The following is an 18,481-nucleotide window of genomic DNA, read 5'->3' on the forward strand; positions in this document are numbered from 1 at the left end:
AGAAGTCTGTCAGAAATATGACCGGAGGTTGTCTTTTCTATACAGAAAGTCTTTTAGATTCCCAAGATTCTTATTTAAGAAATTATGAGTATGGTTGTTGGCATGTTTGTATGAAAAGTTGTTTCTGTTATATAAGTTACCTTATGTGACAGAGAAGGAAAGGAGTTGCTTTTTAAATGACTAAATGGCAGTATTTGCCTCTAGGACAGTTTTGGAAGTTTCGTGTGTGTGTGTGTGTGTGTGTGTGTGTGTGTGTGTGTGTGTTTTGTTGTTGTTGTTTTTGTTTTTATTTGTTTCTTGTTTTGGTTCAGGGAAGGAGAACTAGATGGCAGTCTGACCATTCTGTGTGTCCCCCCACCCCAGAGTTGATATGGCTTTGTGGCCTCCAGGAAAATGGAAGTAGATGCCCCACCCACCCCACCTTGTCCTCAGGCTGCATCTGCCCAGTGCCAGGTTTCCACCCTCATTGCCCAGTCAGCATGGTGCCAGTTGTCCTTGAGCCCAGCCTTGGGGTAGGTGTGGGAAGATGTGGTAGGAGATAGCTCTTGTGGGAAGAGAAGGAACTGACTGGATATAAAGGAGACAGTTTGCTTCCTTTATCTACCTCTGCCTGTCCCAGTTCTTAAATTTCTACGTGTGCGAAGTCCAGGGAATTGTGGCTTAAAGATACTCATAGCTGCTTGTCAAAGTAGACTCTGGTAGAAAACTGTGAACTTGTGTAGCTGATCACATGAAATCCACTTGCCTCATTGAAACTGAGAAGAATTATGAGCACCACTGTTTCTTGCTTTCATAAATTTTGCAAGTGCCCTTGATTCCCACCACGTAAGGTGAGGATTTGGCTCGTTTATAAACATGCATGCCCCGCCTATCCCCACCCATTGCCCCCTCTCGGTGTTCCTCAGGTAATTGACTTGCTGCTGGGGCAGGATGCAGTGGAGGCTTTTATGTTCACATAACACTCTTCTGTGTAACTGGATTTGGGACTGAATCAGTCAGGGGTCCTAATTGCAAACAAGAGACCAACTCTGAAATTACTGGAAGGATGTTGCGTTGCAGGTTGGCTTGCAGAATTATTGGAAGGCTGGAGGGGTAGGCTTCAAATGGAGCAGGAACCAAGAGCATGCTTCAGAGAAGGACAGGAAGAATGTAGAGATAACGAATATAAAAGCTGGATCCAGCTAGCCAGGCTTTCCCTGACCCTCACCTCTTGAATGACTGGGGGCAAGTGACTTAACCTCTCTGTGTTTCCAAAGATAGTTATGAAAAATAAACGCATTAATATTTATAAAAAGTGCTTAGAATAGTGAGTGGAAAATAATAAGCAGTACATCAGTGGTTGGTAAATACATATTGCTAAGTGATCTTATATGTATACATATGTATGTTGGCAGTGCTGCTAAATAAATGCCAGGCTGCTGTTCAGGATGCAGGTGTTCCTTCTATGCCACAATCTCTTCTTTGCTTGCCTTAGCTTTTCCCTTATCAGAAATTGCCAGTCTTTGTTCAAGGACTTTGTTTCAGTTCTTCATGGTTCCCTCAGAAACATTGATTCCGGAACATGATTAACAACAGAGACTATGTAAAGGCCTCATTGTCTACATTTTGGGCTTTAGTTTACACTGCTGCCCTTAGGAAGAGTGTATTCATTTTTTTTTCTGCCACCTTGTGTTTGTGTGTTTTTAATACTATGTTTTTATGATCATTTTTAACACTTCTCTCTTTCCTCCTGTTGTTTTGTTAAATGAGAAAAAGCCAAGATGGAAACTCTTGTAGTAGACAAACCCCTCTGTCAGGTCCACGACTAACCCAAATGTCACGCTCAGGGTCAGGTTCGGGCCCATGCTGAGGTCCGTGGGGGATGGGTGGATGGACAATAGCTGAAAGAACATGCGGGGCGCCGTGAGCAGGTGAAATGTAGTTTTATTCAGCAGCTCTCTCATTAGCAGCTCTCTTAACACTGTCCGCTCTGTCTCGGCCGCTTGAGCCAGCCGCTGCCATGTACAACTGCGCAGCTGACTCTCCTTTGCCTTCAGGGTCAGTAGCTTAACTCTTTCTCGGGGCACGAACATGAGCCATGTCAAGCCATGCCATGCCCTGGCTCCCCTCTGTCCATCTGCAAGACGGACAGCTCTGGTTCTCTCTCTCTCTTTCTCTGGGTGACAGCACAAGAGCACCTATACAGCGCCAGCAGGGCAGTTATACCTTTTCCAAACAATAGTGGCTCCAAGGCAAATATGAGCTTACACAAACAGGTTATATAACAAGTGGAGGTGTGTGCCTGCGCACCAATCTCACCAAATCATGCAGGCCTGGATGTGTGCCTTGACCTATTCCTTGACCAAAGCACATCCATATACCTTACCCTATCCTACCCCTATGAGGGTTTTTAGAGGTCCCTCTCTTTTTAAAAATTGAAACATTAATATTTAGAAATAAAAAAGAATGGGAGATTCCTGTAATAAATACTCTTTTCATTCTTCAAATTTGGCTCACAGAAAGCTATAGCTGTTCATTCTTTTGTTGAAATAATCTTTCCCTTCAGGTAAGGTTGTTAAGACTGTTGGTTATTCTGGCAAACCCAGATCAGAGTCTGTTTGTAAGGAAGCTTTATTAAAAAAAAAAATTAATGACTAAGTACATCCCATGCATTGAATATGCTGTTTTGGCTCCCAAGGTTGGTTAGTGTTGCCCTCTCTTTCTCTTTCACCTCCTCCCCCAATCCCCCACTATAGCTATGTATATAGTCATGCAGTTCAACCTGATTTTAAATATGTAAATACTTAAGTATTTATCTACTGAAGATTTGAAGACTCAAATTAACTTTTGAAAAGTTGTTTTTCATGACAGTTTAACATGAGAATTATAGAATCACCATAGTGAAATGTTAGCATTTAATATGAATATTTATCTGTATCACATAATGAGCTCAGAGTTGATCTCACTTGGTAGGCAGAGTAAGAGGATGATTAAAAGCATTTAATTTTGGCTACGTACCTACACACATATGTTTGTGTGACCTGGGTAACCATATAAAATATACTCCTTACAGTGGGTTGCAGTAAAAAAAAGTTTGAAAGCCAGTGATTTATGACAACAGCCACAAGTTCTTCCAATTGTGTGTCAGTGTACCTTATAGTGGGTTGCTCCCTCAGGCATAAAAGGGCGTGAGAAAGCCAGAGAGAAGGTGGCTAAAGATTTAATGTGCCAGCTGATGGTTAATAGGACTGTGGTTGTGAGAAGTGTTTGCTGTCCGGCTTGAGATACATAGGACTTAGGTGAGGACTATGTGAAAGAAATTGCCTCCCATGAGTCATGGAATTAATTTATAACTGGAACGCTTTCAAAAAAGTTTCCTGTGTCAAATCTTGTCCATAATAAGAAATGGGAACTAGTTGTTGAAAACCTCTTGTTAGCATGGAATCTTTACTACAGAAATGTGGGTGAGAGTGGAGGGAGAAAGTGCTTTTCACGGAAAGAGGAACATCCTGTTCTCTGTAGGTGGAACGCTCCTCATTTTACCTTTGTATTTAGGGCTTTATTCATATGATGACTTTTTTTTTTTACTGCATTTAAGTACATATATAAAAAGAAAACATGAGGATACAATTGTGCTAATTAATTCCTGGAGCTTCATTTGCTCATGATTACCTTTCTAACGTTGCCATTGAAAACCTTACTGAAATGAAGAACGTTTGACAGGGCATTAAATCTCCCCAGGGCACGGAGGCACAGCAATTTACAGGCAAAGTTCAAGTGCCCTGGCAGAGAACCTTCAACCAGGAGGCTTTAGTTTTGTGTTTAATTAGCTTTGGAGATTATCATTTGCAAGTAAATTTGTAATTTCAGAATGTGTCAAATATAGTTAAATTTTTTTTTTTTTTTGCTTTTAATTGTCATAAAATACACAAGATAAAATTTTTCATCATAACCATTTTTCACTGTACAGGTAAGTAGTGTTAAGTACATTCATGTTGTGCAACCAATCTCCAGAATCATGTGGTTTTCAAGCTGGAAGGATATTATGCTTTTACCCTAGAATTTTAACAATATTTTAATGTTCTAAGTTTTTCCATTACTTTCAACAAGTTTCCTCTAAGTCGTGATTCTTAGATTATGTAATAGAAATAGAAGGAAATCCCTGGTTACCTGCTCACTGCTGTCCCTGTTCTGAATGTACTCCTTCTTTATTGAATGTTCTTGGTCAACTCGGTACCTCCTGTAACTTTTTCTTTTCTTTTTTTATTTTGAGATGGAGTCTCGCTCTATCACCCAGGCTGGAGTGCAGTGGTGCAATCTCCAATCACTGCAAGCTCCACCACCCGAGTTCATGCCATTCTCCTGCCTCAGCATCCCAAGTAGCTGAGACTACAGGTGCCCGCCACCACGCCCGGCTAATTTTTTGTATTTTTTAGTAGAGACAGGGTTTCACCAAGTTAGGATGGTCTCGATCTCCTGACCTCGTGATCTGCCCACCTCAGCCTCCCAAAGTGCTAGAATTACAGGTGTGAGCCACCGTGCCCGGCCCACCTCCTATAACTTTTTAAAGGGGTGTTGACCTTTTATTTCAAGGATACACATAATGTCGACTTAAGAGGGTATAGAAAGATCAAGCTTCTGTGAGCCTTCCACCTTGGAGAGGGGCCTATCTTAGAAAAAAGAAATAGGATTCAATCATTCCATTTTATGTTCCATCTACGAGTTTTAAAATAGTTTCAGTCCAGCTTAGGAACTGCTTTAAAAACAACAATGTTGGTAATTTAATCTTACCCTCAATGAAAGATCTGTGTGTGTGGAAAAGTAGTTAATTGAATCTGTATTTCAGGGTTCTTTAAAACCCCTTTTCCTCCCACAGGTTGCTATCTGTGTCGCAGTCTGCATGCTGAAGCCTGAGTACTGACATTCTCTGGTGTCAAACTGGAGAGTTGGCACTTGGGACTCAGGAGGGAATGTGGTGGACAGTGTAGGGCTGTGGGGCAGGGATCAAAGCTGAAATCCTTGCTTATGGAGCTCTAATGAAGCTAGCATCCTGTATATGAGGATCATGATTTTAATTTAAAAATTGATTTGCAGTTTACGTACCCCAGAGTGAGTAGCTAATGTAATACCTGTACTCTGGGTCAGAGAGAAAGTTTGGATTTTACAGAAAACAACATTGACCATGTGCCTTCAGATCATGTATTAAATGTATAATGTAGCTGTTGTCTTATAACCCATTGCATAACCCACTCCTGTTTCTGAAGCTGATATAGAACCTGGTTGTGTATAGACATAATTAAATCTAAAAACGGGGAACCCCTGATTTACTGATATTTCACTTTGCAGTATTTACTTTTTGAATTGTTTTCTTCAGATGTTGTTAAATTTGATTATTCAGATGTTAATGGCAAGAGAAAGTGGTCCTAAGCACTTTAGCAAATGGGCCACAAGACTCTCTGAATAATGATGTTCTTAGAACAGGAACTTGGGCAGAGCCTTGTTTGTATCCTTTACCTACAAAGGGTCATTTAGAAATGGAAGGGCTGCCTCATCTCTTCTTGCTTTGCTGTTTGAAATTTCCCCACCATAGGTTATCACTGTCTTCTGTCTGCCTTTACACTTGCAGAGGGCTCCTTCCCTTACCTCCATGGTCTCCTCTGTGCTCACATCTCTTCAGGATAGGCAGAAAGCCAAATAGACTTCACTGGGCAGAAAGGGAGCATTAGTGCCAACATCCTTCCCAGCAGAACCCAGCCTTGTCCTGCCTTCTCAGCTCCTGACCTAGAGGTCTAGCTCACTTTCCCCCATCCATAACTACACTTACATGAAAGCTAACTTACCTGTGGATTTCTTTCTGTCTGTAGACTTGTTCTTAATCCTTTATGTATTGAGTCACCATTTTTATCTGTGAACTTTGTCTTTCCTTTACAAGGTTGGAGGTGACAGGGCTGTGAGAGTGGAAATGTTATCTTGTTTTATAGCTTTTTTATATATTGTTTTATAGCTGTCTTGTAGACAGACTTGGGGGAGCCAGGACACAGCTCTGTTTGCTTGTGCCCAGAGGGAAAGAGTTAAGTTGCTGACCCTGAAGAGAGAGCTGGCCGTACAGCTGTGTGTGGGAGTGGCGGGAACAGGTAGCAGAGACAGAGACAGTCTAGGACAGCTGCCGAATAAAACTGTCTTTTACCTGCCTATGGCCCCCCGAGTGTTCTTTCAGCTGTCTGCCACTCATCCACCCACTCCCTTCGGACCTCAGCATGGGCTGGATCCTGACTCTGGACCTGACAATATCCAACATCAAAAATGTGGAAGTTTGGGAAGAGGGAAAAGCAACAATCTAGCTATGACACAGAACCATTCTGTTAGCATTTAGGTGTATTCCATTCTGTTTGTTTTTTAAGTAGTATTGATCTTATACTGTCTCTTTACTTTTACTTATTTTATTTTTCTCTTTTCACCAAAATATTTCCATGTGTTAAGGCTCTTTAAAACATCTGAAATGGCTGGATAATGTTTCATCATGTATCTGGACTAGACTGCGGGAACGGAGGAGGAACCAGAGTGAGGGGAATCCTTTTAGATAGTAACATATCCTAGCAACAGGTGCCTTCCTCTGTAATTCATACATATTTTGTTGACTGATTCCCTAGTTATCTACTTTTGGAGTGGAGGACACTTTATTAACTTTAGGCTTTTCATCTAGAAACAGATTATCAATCAGTATAAACATACTTTTAAAAGGTGCCTCTGAAAAAATTAGGGTTGTGATTTACTCTAGCTTAGCTGAATAAAAGAGAAGAAATTAAGTTTGTTACCTAATTTCATGCAGATAGAAAGCAGAAAGAGTGCAGTTGTTGGTGTTTAAAATGAAGTTTGATTAAAATTAAAAATTGAGAGTGTTCTAAAAATAGAACCCCTTATGAAGTACCTCTTATAGTAATTATACTTAAACAGGAGAGGTAAACACAAATAACTTTAAGTTGCTTGGAGCTTACCTAGCAGAATACATGTAAATTGGAGCCTGAATATGACTTTCCCCCTACATACTGAAAAGTTATAGAGGAGGCAAAATACATCCAGTAAGTTTGAGGCAATCAGGTTGCTTCAGTCCGAAGATCAGGCCTCTTTGCCCTGTTGTTTGTCTTGGCTGTACAACGTCCTGCTTTTGGGGCCAGGGCTTGTATCTGCTTGATCTCCCCTGCCAAGAAAGTAAGAGGCAACATCACATCTGACAAGTCATTGGTGGGAGACCAGTAGAGAAGATTGTGGGTGCAGTGTTTTGGAATTGTCAAGTGGAGGTATTACACATTGGGATAGCTTTTTAATTTACTGTTTTCTGTTAACACCAGTATATGAGCTTTGAGTTGGTAACACGTTTAGATAAATAAATGTATGTATGTAGGTATGTAGGTATGTATGTAGGTATAGTATATGTTTAGTGTCAATTACAGGATTTCCACTTGTCACTGTCTAGGTAAAATATAAAAATTGACTGTACTTAGGGTTCTAAACAGTGGTGATGGCAGGTTGTTACACTGACAGAAGCCCATAGAAATTCTGTACCTATTTGGGAAAGGACTGTGGTCCCAGGAAGCTAATAACAGTTGAATAGTTCCAGTTTAGCTCTTCCAGACTCCGAGGTGTGGGAAATGACCCTCATGGGTCAAGCAGTGAATGAAATAGCCCATGTCCAAAAGAGGCTTGATGGGAAATGCCTAGGAATGTTTCCAGGAGGAAGATTTTCTTTCTCCCACATCCTATTTTCCCTTCCAACCAGGAGGAACCTTGGGTAAGAGGATTCTCTCTTGGTATGCAGATAATTCTATTAGGGTCCCACTGGCCTTGCTTTGTGACAGGCACTCTGCAATGTCCTAGGGATGTGGGTGAAAAATATACAATCCTTTCCCTTGAGAAGCTTACAGTCTAGTAGGGGAGACCCACATTCATGCACACAGTAATACTAAAACTTCCAAATTTCCTGAGTGCTGAACAATAACAATAGCTAACATTCACCAAGCACTTGTTATATAGCAGGTGCTGTTCTAAGCTCTTCATATAATTTTACATTAGTGGTTGATCCTTTGGGAACTTGTTAGAATTGGAGACTCTGAGGCTTGGCCCCAGACTTACTGAACCAAAATCCATGGGTTGGAGCCCAGCAATCTTTTAAATAAGCTCTCCAGGTGTCTCTGATATCTGATGCATGCTGAAGTTTGGGAATCACAATTTTAAGTCATTTATTTTTTACAACAACCTTAAAAGTAGATTTTATTTCACTCATTTAAAGAGGTAGAAACAGAGGGACAAAGAAGTTAAATAACTTGTCCAAAGACACAACTTTCAAGTGGTACTGATGAGCTTTGAATCTAAGCAAGGTGAACCCAGAGTTCCACTCTTACCAGTGATGCAAGGCTGCCTCCCAGGAGGAGAGGATGCAGTGCACAGAGGAAGGAACTGGAAACTCTGGAAGGTGAAGAGCATTAAGGAAGGTATTAAAAGGGCTAGATTTTTTTCCTTTATAAACATTTAATGATAATTAACTATACAGAATGCATCATATTGGACACTGTGGACATTTATAAGTATGAGCACAATATCGATCCTATCTTTAAGATTCATGTAATGAATCAGGGGAAATTCACATGTCAATAAGAATCTGGAATGCAAAATGCTTTAGAAGCACTTAAATTCTAACAGGAGATTTGAGCATATGAATGCATTTTTACAATCTATATGAAAATTTAAACATATGAGGAGAAAGGCATTCTAGGCAGAGACAGTATTATGTGCAAGATTCAGATATTTGAAACAACACTTTATACTCATGGATTTACTAGTACTTTTGTATATTTGGCCTTTAGCATCAGTTTTCTGGAGTCAAGCATTGTCTAGATTATTTATAGATTGAAAATTCTCAATTTAAAAGGAGTTTAGTGAAACTAATTGCTCCTTTTTCATTTGCTTTTTTAGCCACTTTATTGAGGTATGATTGACATACAAAAAGCTGTACATATGTAATGTATACAACTTGAGTTTGGAAATAAACTTGGCCACAACAAACCTATCCATTACCTGCAAAAGTTTCCTCTCATCCTCTTTAATATTTTTTTTGTGTGTGTGGTAAGAACACTTAATATAAGATCTCTGTCAGCAGACTTTTTAAGTATACAATACAGTGTTGTTAACCATAGGTGCTTTGCTGTATAGTGTGTCACTGGGATTTACTCATCTTATATAATTAGAACTTTGTACCCTTTATTAGTACTTCTACTCTTTGTTTTAATCTTAGGTCAAAACAACTCTTAACTACCATTTCTTGCTTTTATGTAACCCAAGTAGAGATGGACTTGTGCCTTAAATAGTTTCAGAGGAAACAGTCTTAAATTGCAGTGGGAGATAATTTTGATTCAAAATTAAGAGTTCTTACTAATAACTGATTAAGCACTAGAATATATTGCCTGGGAGATTATACAGCTCTTCCTGTTCTTTAAAGTTTGATAATCCAGACCAGGATTGGCCAACCTTTTCTGTAAAGGTCCAGATAGTGAATATTTTTGGCTTGGCTGGCCGCTATGTAACTCTGCTGTTGTAGCAGTAAAGCAGCCAGAGTTGATATGTAAACACACAGTGTTCCAATAAAACTTTATTTATGAAACAGGTGGCAACAGGATTTGGTCTGTGGACTCTTAATCTCCATCCCCCCGTCTCACATAGTTTAGAGGAAGGCCTGGTGATCCCCGAGGTCCATTCTGCTGCTACATTTCTGAAGCTCTTTGTATATCCTAGTTGAGTAATTGAAAAATAAAAAGTGGAACAAGTATCCTGAATTCTTCCTTTCATCAGAAGACTCTACACTATCACCTTTATTGTTCTGCAGCTTTCAAAAATCTATGTACAAATTGAAAAGACACATTTAAGACAGTAGTTTATATCCAGATGCCAAAGAACGGAAGAAAGTTGGCTACTCCAAGGTTTATTTCTTTCACTCATTTCTAACTTGTGAGTAATGTGGGAATTGAACAGAGAACATTTTTCCTGTTGACGACCCCACACAAACAATTTCCATGTTTTTCACTACAAAGGAATAATTGGTATTCAAGTGAATCATTAAGTTTTCAAACAAGCTCATAAGTCATTCAGTATGTAAAATTTAGCCAGGAGCAGTGACTCACATAATCCCAGTACTTTGGAAGCCTGTGGTGTGAGGATTGCTTGATCTCAGGAGTTTGAGACTAGCCTGGGCAACATAGCGAGACCTTGTGTCTACTAAAAATAAAAAATTAGCCAGGCATGGTGGTGAGCAACTGTAGTCCTAGCTACTTGGGGGTCTGAGGTGGAAGGATTACTTGAGTCTGGGAAATAAAGGCTGCAGTGAGCCATGATTGTGCCACTGCACTCCAGCCTGGGAGACAGAGCAAGACCCTGTCTTAAAAAAATTACATATACTATATAAATTTTATGTATTATATATAAATTATATTATATTTATATAAGATAAATATATATAGATATTTATAGATAAGATAAATTTATATAGATAAATTATCTGTAAATTATCTATTATCTATAAATTATATATAATTATATATAAATATATGTACATTTAAATATATAATTATAGATATATAATTTATAGAGTCATACCTACTCCCTCTCTGTATACTCAGCTAGCTCTGTATGCACACTCTGCACACTCTGCACTTTCTATGCATGACCACTTAAGGCAGGGATGGAAATGAGGGAAAGGATAGGTGGCGATTGGAGTGGGGCAGTGGTGGTGATGAGTTTCATAGCTTTTGAGGTGGTAATATCATGCTTTACCACTTGGCAGGTTATCAGACAGTGTGATGTTGGAAAGAAATCACTATTGGCTGGTCAGAGGTCAGCTCCTGCTCCACACTGACGGTGCTAGATCTGTAGAAGGCATGACTCCCTCTGGTAGGTTAGGTTGGTTGAAAAGAGATGGCATATACCTGCAAATGGGGCCAGGAGGCACTATAGTTCAGTGGCAGATATGGAAAGTGCTAGAATGTTTGGGGGAAGAGATTAATCATGGGAGGCTCAGGGCTTGGTTGGGCTTCATGCAGCATTTGTATGGATTGACTGTAGGGCAGAATGTAGAAATGTAGAAAAGTGCACAGAGCAGAGATCATGGCAAAGGCTCAGGCATGAAGGGAGAATGCATGTGGTTTGTCTCCTCCAAAGGAGACAACCTGCCTGGCTGAAGCAGAGTGTCTGTAGAGAAGTGCAGCAGGAACTTTGTAGACAGGTAAGGAAGGTGTGGGCCACCAGGTTAAAGACTTGGAGCTCTGTGAGCACTCAGGGAGAGCAAACTTACAAATATATATTTGTTGTATTAAAAACAAGGTGACATGTAAGGAGGCATTTTCTGGAGATTAATTTGTGTGACGATGCCAGAGACCTGAATGGGCAGGAAAGCCATGAGGGTCATTCTGTTGTGCAGCCCAAGGAAGTTATGGAGGGGCGGTGTAGCTTTCAGCGAAGAAATAAATGCTATATTTTGAGATAATATTTGAATAATTTTTGAGACCACATTTGTGGGGAGGAGGGAGGTCATTATTCTTTTGTAAAGAGCCTTTTTATTTTGAAATAATTTTAGACTTAAAAGTTGCAAAACTAGTACAAAGGGAGTTCACTTATAAGCATCACTCAGCTTCTCTAAATGTTAACATTTCTACATAACCACAGCACAGTCGTCAGAACCAGCACTGATCCACACGATTAACTAAAATATAGACCTCATTCACATTTACCATGTGTCCTGCTAAGGTCCTTATTCTAGTTCAGGATCACATAATACTTTTAATTGTCTGGCTCCTTTGGTCTCCTCCCATCTGGGATAGCTCCTTAGTTTTTATTGGTCCCTGTTAACCTTGACAATTTTAGCAAAGTACAGGCCAGTTGCTTTGAAGAATGTCCCTCAATTTGAGGTTGTCTGATATTTCATCATTATATTCAGGTATGCATTTTGACAAAAATACCATAAAAGTGCCTTTCTCTGTTCATCATATCAGGAGGCAGATGATCTCAACATGTCTCATGATAGGCGATAATTTTTATCATTTGTTTAAAGTGGTGTAAGCTAAACTCCACTGTAAAGTTTTTTTTTCCTCTGTACTTACTAGGTATTTTGGTGGGAGATACTTTGATAATTATGCAAATATCCTATATCTCATCATATTTTTGTCCACTAATGTTAGCATCTATGGATGATTTTTGCCTGCAACATTTATTACTATGGTGTTTGCCTAATGGTGGTTTTCTGTTTTCTTCTTTTTACTGCATTTAGTAATTAAAATAATCCCATGAGGAAGGGCTGTCCTTTCTTCCTGATCCTCATTTATTTATTTATTCAATTGCTTGTATTAGTATGGACTCATGGTTATTCATCTTATGAATTATAATTCAATAATTTTATTATTTGCTGTTCAAATCATCCCAGATTTGGCCAGTGGGAGCTTCTTCATGTTGGTTACTGTAGGAAGGGTCCATCTTGGAGTCCAGGTATGACTGGATGAGTTCTTGTTAATAAAACTAGGAAATTCAGTGACAAGTGGAGATAAGTAAGCTCGCTGATTAAACCATGTTTCCTAAATCTTTAGTTACTTAATTCTCAAATTTTAAAGGTTTCTCTGTGATTGCATTAACCAGGGAGGCCCATCTTGGTAGGCGAACCTATTCTTTTGTTTGTAAACACAGCCCCCCCCAAAGAAATTTTCCCAAGAACTAAATAAAATCAAATTGATGAAGCTTTGGGGTTTGTTTCTGTTGTATGTGTTGTGTATATTTTCCCAGAAGCTGTTGGTTCTTGCTGATTTGTCTCCGTAGCAGTGAAAGGTTTGTGAAATGTTTCTAAGTACTCCTTGAACCCACTTTCATTTTCTACTTAGCTTTTAAGTAGGGAAACATGTTTCTACTAGAATAGAGCGCTTTAATAATGGGAAGTCAAAATTAAGTTTAATGCCATGGTTGCCATTTAAAGGGTAGACTCTTTCTGAAGGTATGTAGGTACTATGTTACTGTGCAGACAGGAAGATACTGTAGCTTAAGGCTATGTCTAGGATGGGTTGTATGGAAAACACATACCACATGAACAGGTGCAGGACGGGATTTGCCGAAACAGTGGCTTTTTGTGCTACACAAGCCACTTGGAGGTTCAGTCATGGATCCCTGTGCTATTGGTAAATGACAGTACCTCTTCTTCATTCAGCAATATGTGTGCAGGAGGTGATGTCTGAGCAGTGCTCCAAGCCCCATAGCTGAAGTGGATGAGGAAAGTTTCAATTTGCCGTTCCCAATCACTTATTTTTACAGTTCCCCTGACACCTGGCTGCACCTTAGAACCACCTGGGAAATTTGGGGAAAGACTGCCCAGCTCTCCTCGTAGAGATTCTAATTCAGTATGTTTGGGGTGCGTCCTTAATACCTGTTTTATTTGTTTTTCTGCAGCTTCCCAGGTGGTTCTATTTACATCCAGAGATGAGAACCACTGGGTCTAGCAGATACTATTTGTGACTTCTTACTGCAGTTAGATGCACTTATTTGTCACATTACTCTTAAATTATCACATCCTATGTTAAGAGACATGTATGGGGCAATAACTGCAGTTAGGTTGCAAACTTGGACAGATTTCTTAACTTCTTTAAGTCTAGTTTTGTCATCTGCAAAATAGGATTAGTTATAGTACCTACCTCATAGTTTTACAAGTATTAAGTAATGTGATGCATGCAAAATGTTTAGTATAGGCTGGGTGTGGTAGCTCATGCCTGTAATCCCAGTACCTTGGGAGGCTGAGGCAGGCAGATTGCTTGAGCCCAGGAGTTTGAGACCAGCTTGTGCAATAGGGTGAAATCCTGTCTCTACAAAAAAATACAAAAATCAGCTGGATGTAGTAGTGGTGCGTGCCTGTAGTCCCAGCTACTCGGGAGGCTGAGGTGGGAGGATCAATTGAGCCTGGGAGGTTGAGGCTGTAGTGAGCTGTGCTTGCGCCACTGCACTTCAGCCTGGACGACAGGGTGAGATCCTGTGTCAAAAAACAAAACAAAACAAAAAAACTCAAAACTTGGTGTAATCTCTGGCACACAGCAGAAACTCAGTTACTATTAATAACGTGCAGCATGTTATCAGAGAGTGATGTGAGCCACTGCACCTGACCCATTATCCCCAACTTTGATGACTGGATAATTCTCAAGCCTATAATCTGGTTGGGATTCTGTCCTTTTAACCTTGACCAAGCTTTGGTTGAGATGTAAGTTTATTTGGGGGCTGAAGAATGGCCCACAAGTTCTTCCTGTGTTAAAAATCCACTGGGCAGCTTAATAGATCATAGCCTTTAGTATTTTATTTTATAATCTCTTTACATATGTGCCTGCTAGTTATGAGGCTTTTTATCTTCCTGCGTTTGTAAGAAATTCAAGTGTACTTATTCCATTGTTTCATCTTCATATTCTGCCTGGTCACCCAGAATAGGAAGAGGGACAGTGGCTAAGTTGGCAGACAGTTGTGTCATTCTTGCATTAACAATAAATTTGGTAGTTCTTGTTGGTTCATGTTAGTAAAAGGGCAGGTAGTGCTTCTGTAGTGACTGAAACGATTCGGTCTTTTTCCTTTATTTCTCTCACCCCTTAGTAGCCTAAGTACTTTAACTGAGTCTTAGTATTAAGACATCTCCTTTAAAAACGAATAAAAACTGTGCCTATCTCTTTTAAGGGCTAATGAAAAATATGCCTTAAGTCTATTACACTGTTTAGCAAGATATTTTTAGCAACTCCGGAGTGAGTTCCTTGCCTGCTTCAGAGTCAGCTTCATGAACTATTACACTTTAATTTTAATATATACCTGACTTAAAAAATGTAGTATATGGTTGCTAACCAATTATTTTTGGAGTTATGCCATTATTTTTTTCTGGAAGTCCATTTGTGAATATTAAAGGATTGCAATTTCCTAGTTTACATTTAAAATATGAGATTTGCCTATAATCAGGGAACCATTTTCCATGGTGCATTAAAATGGAAAGGAGGAATACATTTGGCTTAAAAATATATTTTCATTTGTGTTATTAGTATTTTCATCTCTCTGGGATATATATGTCTTTCATGAAAGAATCATTGCATCCAACTTAAGTAATTCTAGGAAATTTAAAATACATAGGATAAAGGAATCATCACTTTGGGCATTATATTTATGAGAGATTATGGTGGGAGCCATTTAAGAGAGGATATCCTGCATCGAGTGACCAGCCATCTAAGATTGCAGAGAAAATTGATAGGGAGATTAGGATCAAGAAAAAGAATTCATGGGCTTAATAGGTTCTTTAGATCCTATGCCTTCTGGCAAATGGGTTTTCTAAATTAGGGATGGTGTCTTGTCCGTGTGTGTGTTTCTGGAAGTTCCCACAGAGCCTGGTGCTCAGCTGAGTAAGTGCTTCAAAAATGAAATGAATGGAAGTAAGTTGCCACAGGAGTGATGAGATGAGGCCCTGGGATGCTGAGAGGAAAAATAAAACCAAGGGATTCCAAGATGGGATGAAAACAGCTGAGTGGTTGTATATCAGGGAAAGATGTTAAAATGAAAAGAGGGGGGTGCATTTTCAAGGGTGCTTTTGCGGTACTCTTGCTGATAAATGCTGGGAGGGCAGTTCTTGAGTGATTTACAGCAGCAGTAAGATGGCCCATGGTATTCCTCTGATAAAATTAAGTAACAGTCCTTTCCCAGTACCTGCTAAAAATGAGGTAATGGATGGAGTATTCCCCATGTTCTTTTAAACCTTTGGCCTTTGCTACTTTGGGTCAGTACTGAAAACTAACATAAAGTGGTCTCTGCGGAAGTACAGTTATGATAGTTGTTTTAAGTTTAGGGAGTCAGTACTTGACTGAGTTCCACAAAGCTCTGTGGCTCCCCATGCTCAGCTAACAAGTTTGAGAACCGCCGTCCTAGAGTGTTAATGAAACAAAGCTCTCCTGGGACCAGTGAAGAGAGGGTTTCAAGGCAGTTCCTGACAGCCAGCTTAGGAATTGTGTCCTGTAAAAGACAGTTATTATGTTGAGCTTGTTGAGTTCCTGGGGCCAGTAGCTTATCTAACGCTGCTATCTATTCCGTATAGAAGAACCCCATTGCTTTATTTACTCACCTTTCCTACCTTTTGAAGCAAACTATCCATGGGGGAGGTTTCTGTTAAGTGGAATTGTGTGAGTGTAACACGAGTGTGTAGACAGCCAGATTCCGGTTGGCAGTGGCCAGGAAGGCAAGTGGCTTGTTTTGTTTTGTGAAAATGCTCTTTTTTTGTTTTTAGAGCTTGTTTCTGCTTAAAAGCTTTTTCTTTAGCTAGATCATATGAACTATTTGCTTTTCTAAGCTGATTCAGACAATTAGATGAGTCATAAAGACTGTCATTTCTGGTCTGCCATAGTGATTTTAAAAGTCTACCTGTTTAGAGAAAAAAAAAATTATGATGATTCATCTTCATATAATCTGGTACATTTAAAACTTTTAAATTGTTCAGTATATCAATAAGGGACTATATTACATAGGCTCATGGTACCTGAGGCCTAGGCAGTGCTGATTGGGAGTACGTTTAGACAAGACCAGAAGGCTGGGAATTAAAAATGGGCTCTCTACCTTATAAAATTTATTTTCTTTGAATGAAGCTACAAATCTTTAACAGGGCATCATTTGGCATTTCTGGATAAAGAGTTGATACATTTTATTTTAGTTTAATTAGGAGTAGTGTGAGCGCCATGTGGCCTGGGGAAGGGGCAGAATGGGAATTCTCTTTTTAGACTAAAGTTTAGTAGAAGGTTCAGATGCTGGAAAGCGATGACTGGTGGGGTATGTTTTGTACATTTAGCAAAGTATTCTAAGACATGGAGGCGGCAGTCTGAAAACTATAGGATCTCGAAAGATAGCAAGACTTAGAATAGAGATGGAAAGAGCTTTTAAACATAGGTTGGAAGTTCAATAAATGTTAGTTTCTCTGTTCTTTTTTTTTATACTGCAATAGGAAATGATAATAGTTCTGTATTGTGCTTAAGCATATGTGGGTGATGGTGCTGTTTCCTGGATCATTAGGCAGGAAAAATTAGCTCCTATAATTCAGATCATTCAGCAATTACTTATTAAGTTCATACAGTTATATAAATATCTAAATAAATGAATAGAAAAAAATAAACATCTTTATGCACAATTGTGTGCTAGATGCCATGAAAGCAAAGCAGAATAAGCTGCCAGCCCTCCCTCAAGGAGCTTATGGATTCCTTGGGGCAAATGCGCACACAGAAAAACAACCAACAATGCCGAGCACCCAGGGGCTGCACCTGAATAGTAGCAAAAACAGAGCTCTAAAGAGGAACCTACCGCAGTAGGAGGAACTTCATGCAGGAGCCGACTCCACAAAACTGGACTTCAAGTCTGGTGAGATTCTGAGAAGCATTGAGGAAGATGGAAGGCTTTTAACATGAAGACTGACTTGACTAAAGGCAGAGTTATGAGTGGCAGGTTCTTCTGACAAGTAGGTCTTGCTAAACTGAAGAAGCCTTGTTGAGAGTTGGAAAGAGAATACTGGAAATCTGTTGGAGGCAGACTGGTGAGCCAAGGGAGCATGGATTAACTCAGATAAGCAATAAGGGACCCTCTGCAAGTCAAGGAGGTGATTTAGGGAGATTTGCTTAGTTGAGGTGTGAAGGATGGCCTGAAGGGGATGTGACTAGAGAGCAGGAAAGTCCACTGGGAAGATGAAGCAGGTAGTTGCGGGTATAGTGATGAGGGCCTGAGTTAGGGTGAGGAAAAGGAAAGGAGAAATGGAATCCAAAACACATCAAGAATAAAGTGACTGGTCCAAGAAAATCCCAGTCTTTCTGTTGTACTTCTGTTGAGAGCCGTTCAAGTGGAATATCCTGTCCTGTTGTTACGAATGTTGACCAGATATTTACATTGAGTGAAAATAAGGATACCAAGCCCATAGGGACCATGATTTGAGATTCAAACTTTTTTTTTTTTTGTTTAGCAGGGTCCTGTCCCTGCCAGTGTTGCTTATGTTTTCCTTTTTTGTGTTTATTTGGTTCTAACTATTTTTTTTCTTTGTTTAAAATAGACTCTATCAAGAAGAATATCTAATCCGTACCTTGAACATACGCCTTCCCAGGTATGACTCTTTTCTCTTTTACTGCATTTTCTGAAATAGTGATTGAGAAATTCTGATGTACACTTCTCAAGTTACAGTTGTTCCCTTTGCTCCTGACCACATAGAGTTTTGCAGGGATGCTGCAGTGATCACGTTATCTTCTCCACCTGGGATGACACAGCAAAAGTGTTTGAGATGCTCCGATCGTTGTCATGATTCAAGATGTTCACGAACTAGGGCAAAAAATTATTCTCCCATCTTCCAGGTTCCTTACATGAATGAATCGATGCGGCAGAGCACGTACATAAATATGTTATAATATATCTATTGTTAAAAACACTGTATTTTACAAATAGCCTATAT

At 39.6% G+C, this 18,481-nt stretch overlaps 1 protein-coding gene across 1 annotated transcript in view; it reads left to right on the forward strand.

Moving 5' to 3' along the window:
• Nucleotides 1-18,481, forward strand: part of RAPGEF5 (Rap guanine nucleotide exchange factor 5) — a 238,961-nt gene that overhangs the window by 19,746 nt on the left and 200,734 nt on the right. The window contains exon 2 of the mRNA XM_007981904.3: nt 18,089-18,139. Within this exon, the coding sequence (XP_007980095.3) occupies nt 18,089-18,139 (51 nt within the window). The remainder of the gene's footprint in view (nt 1-18,088; nt 18,140-18,481) is intronic.

This window comes from Chlorocebus sabaeus, chromosome 21, assembly GCF_047675955.1.
Source record: "Chlorocebus sabaeus isolate Y175 chromosome 21, mChlSab1.0.hap1, whole genome shotgun sequence".
NCBI classification, from domain to species: domain Eukaryota; kingdom Metazoa; phylum Chordata; class Mammalia; order Primates; family Cercopithecidae; genus Chlorocebus; species Chlorocebus sabaeus.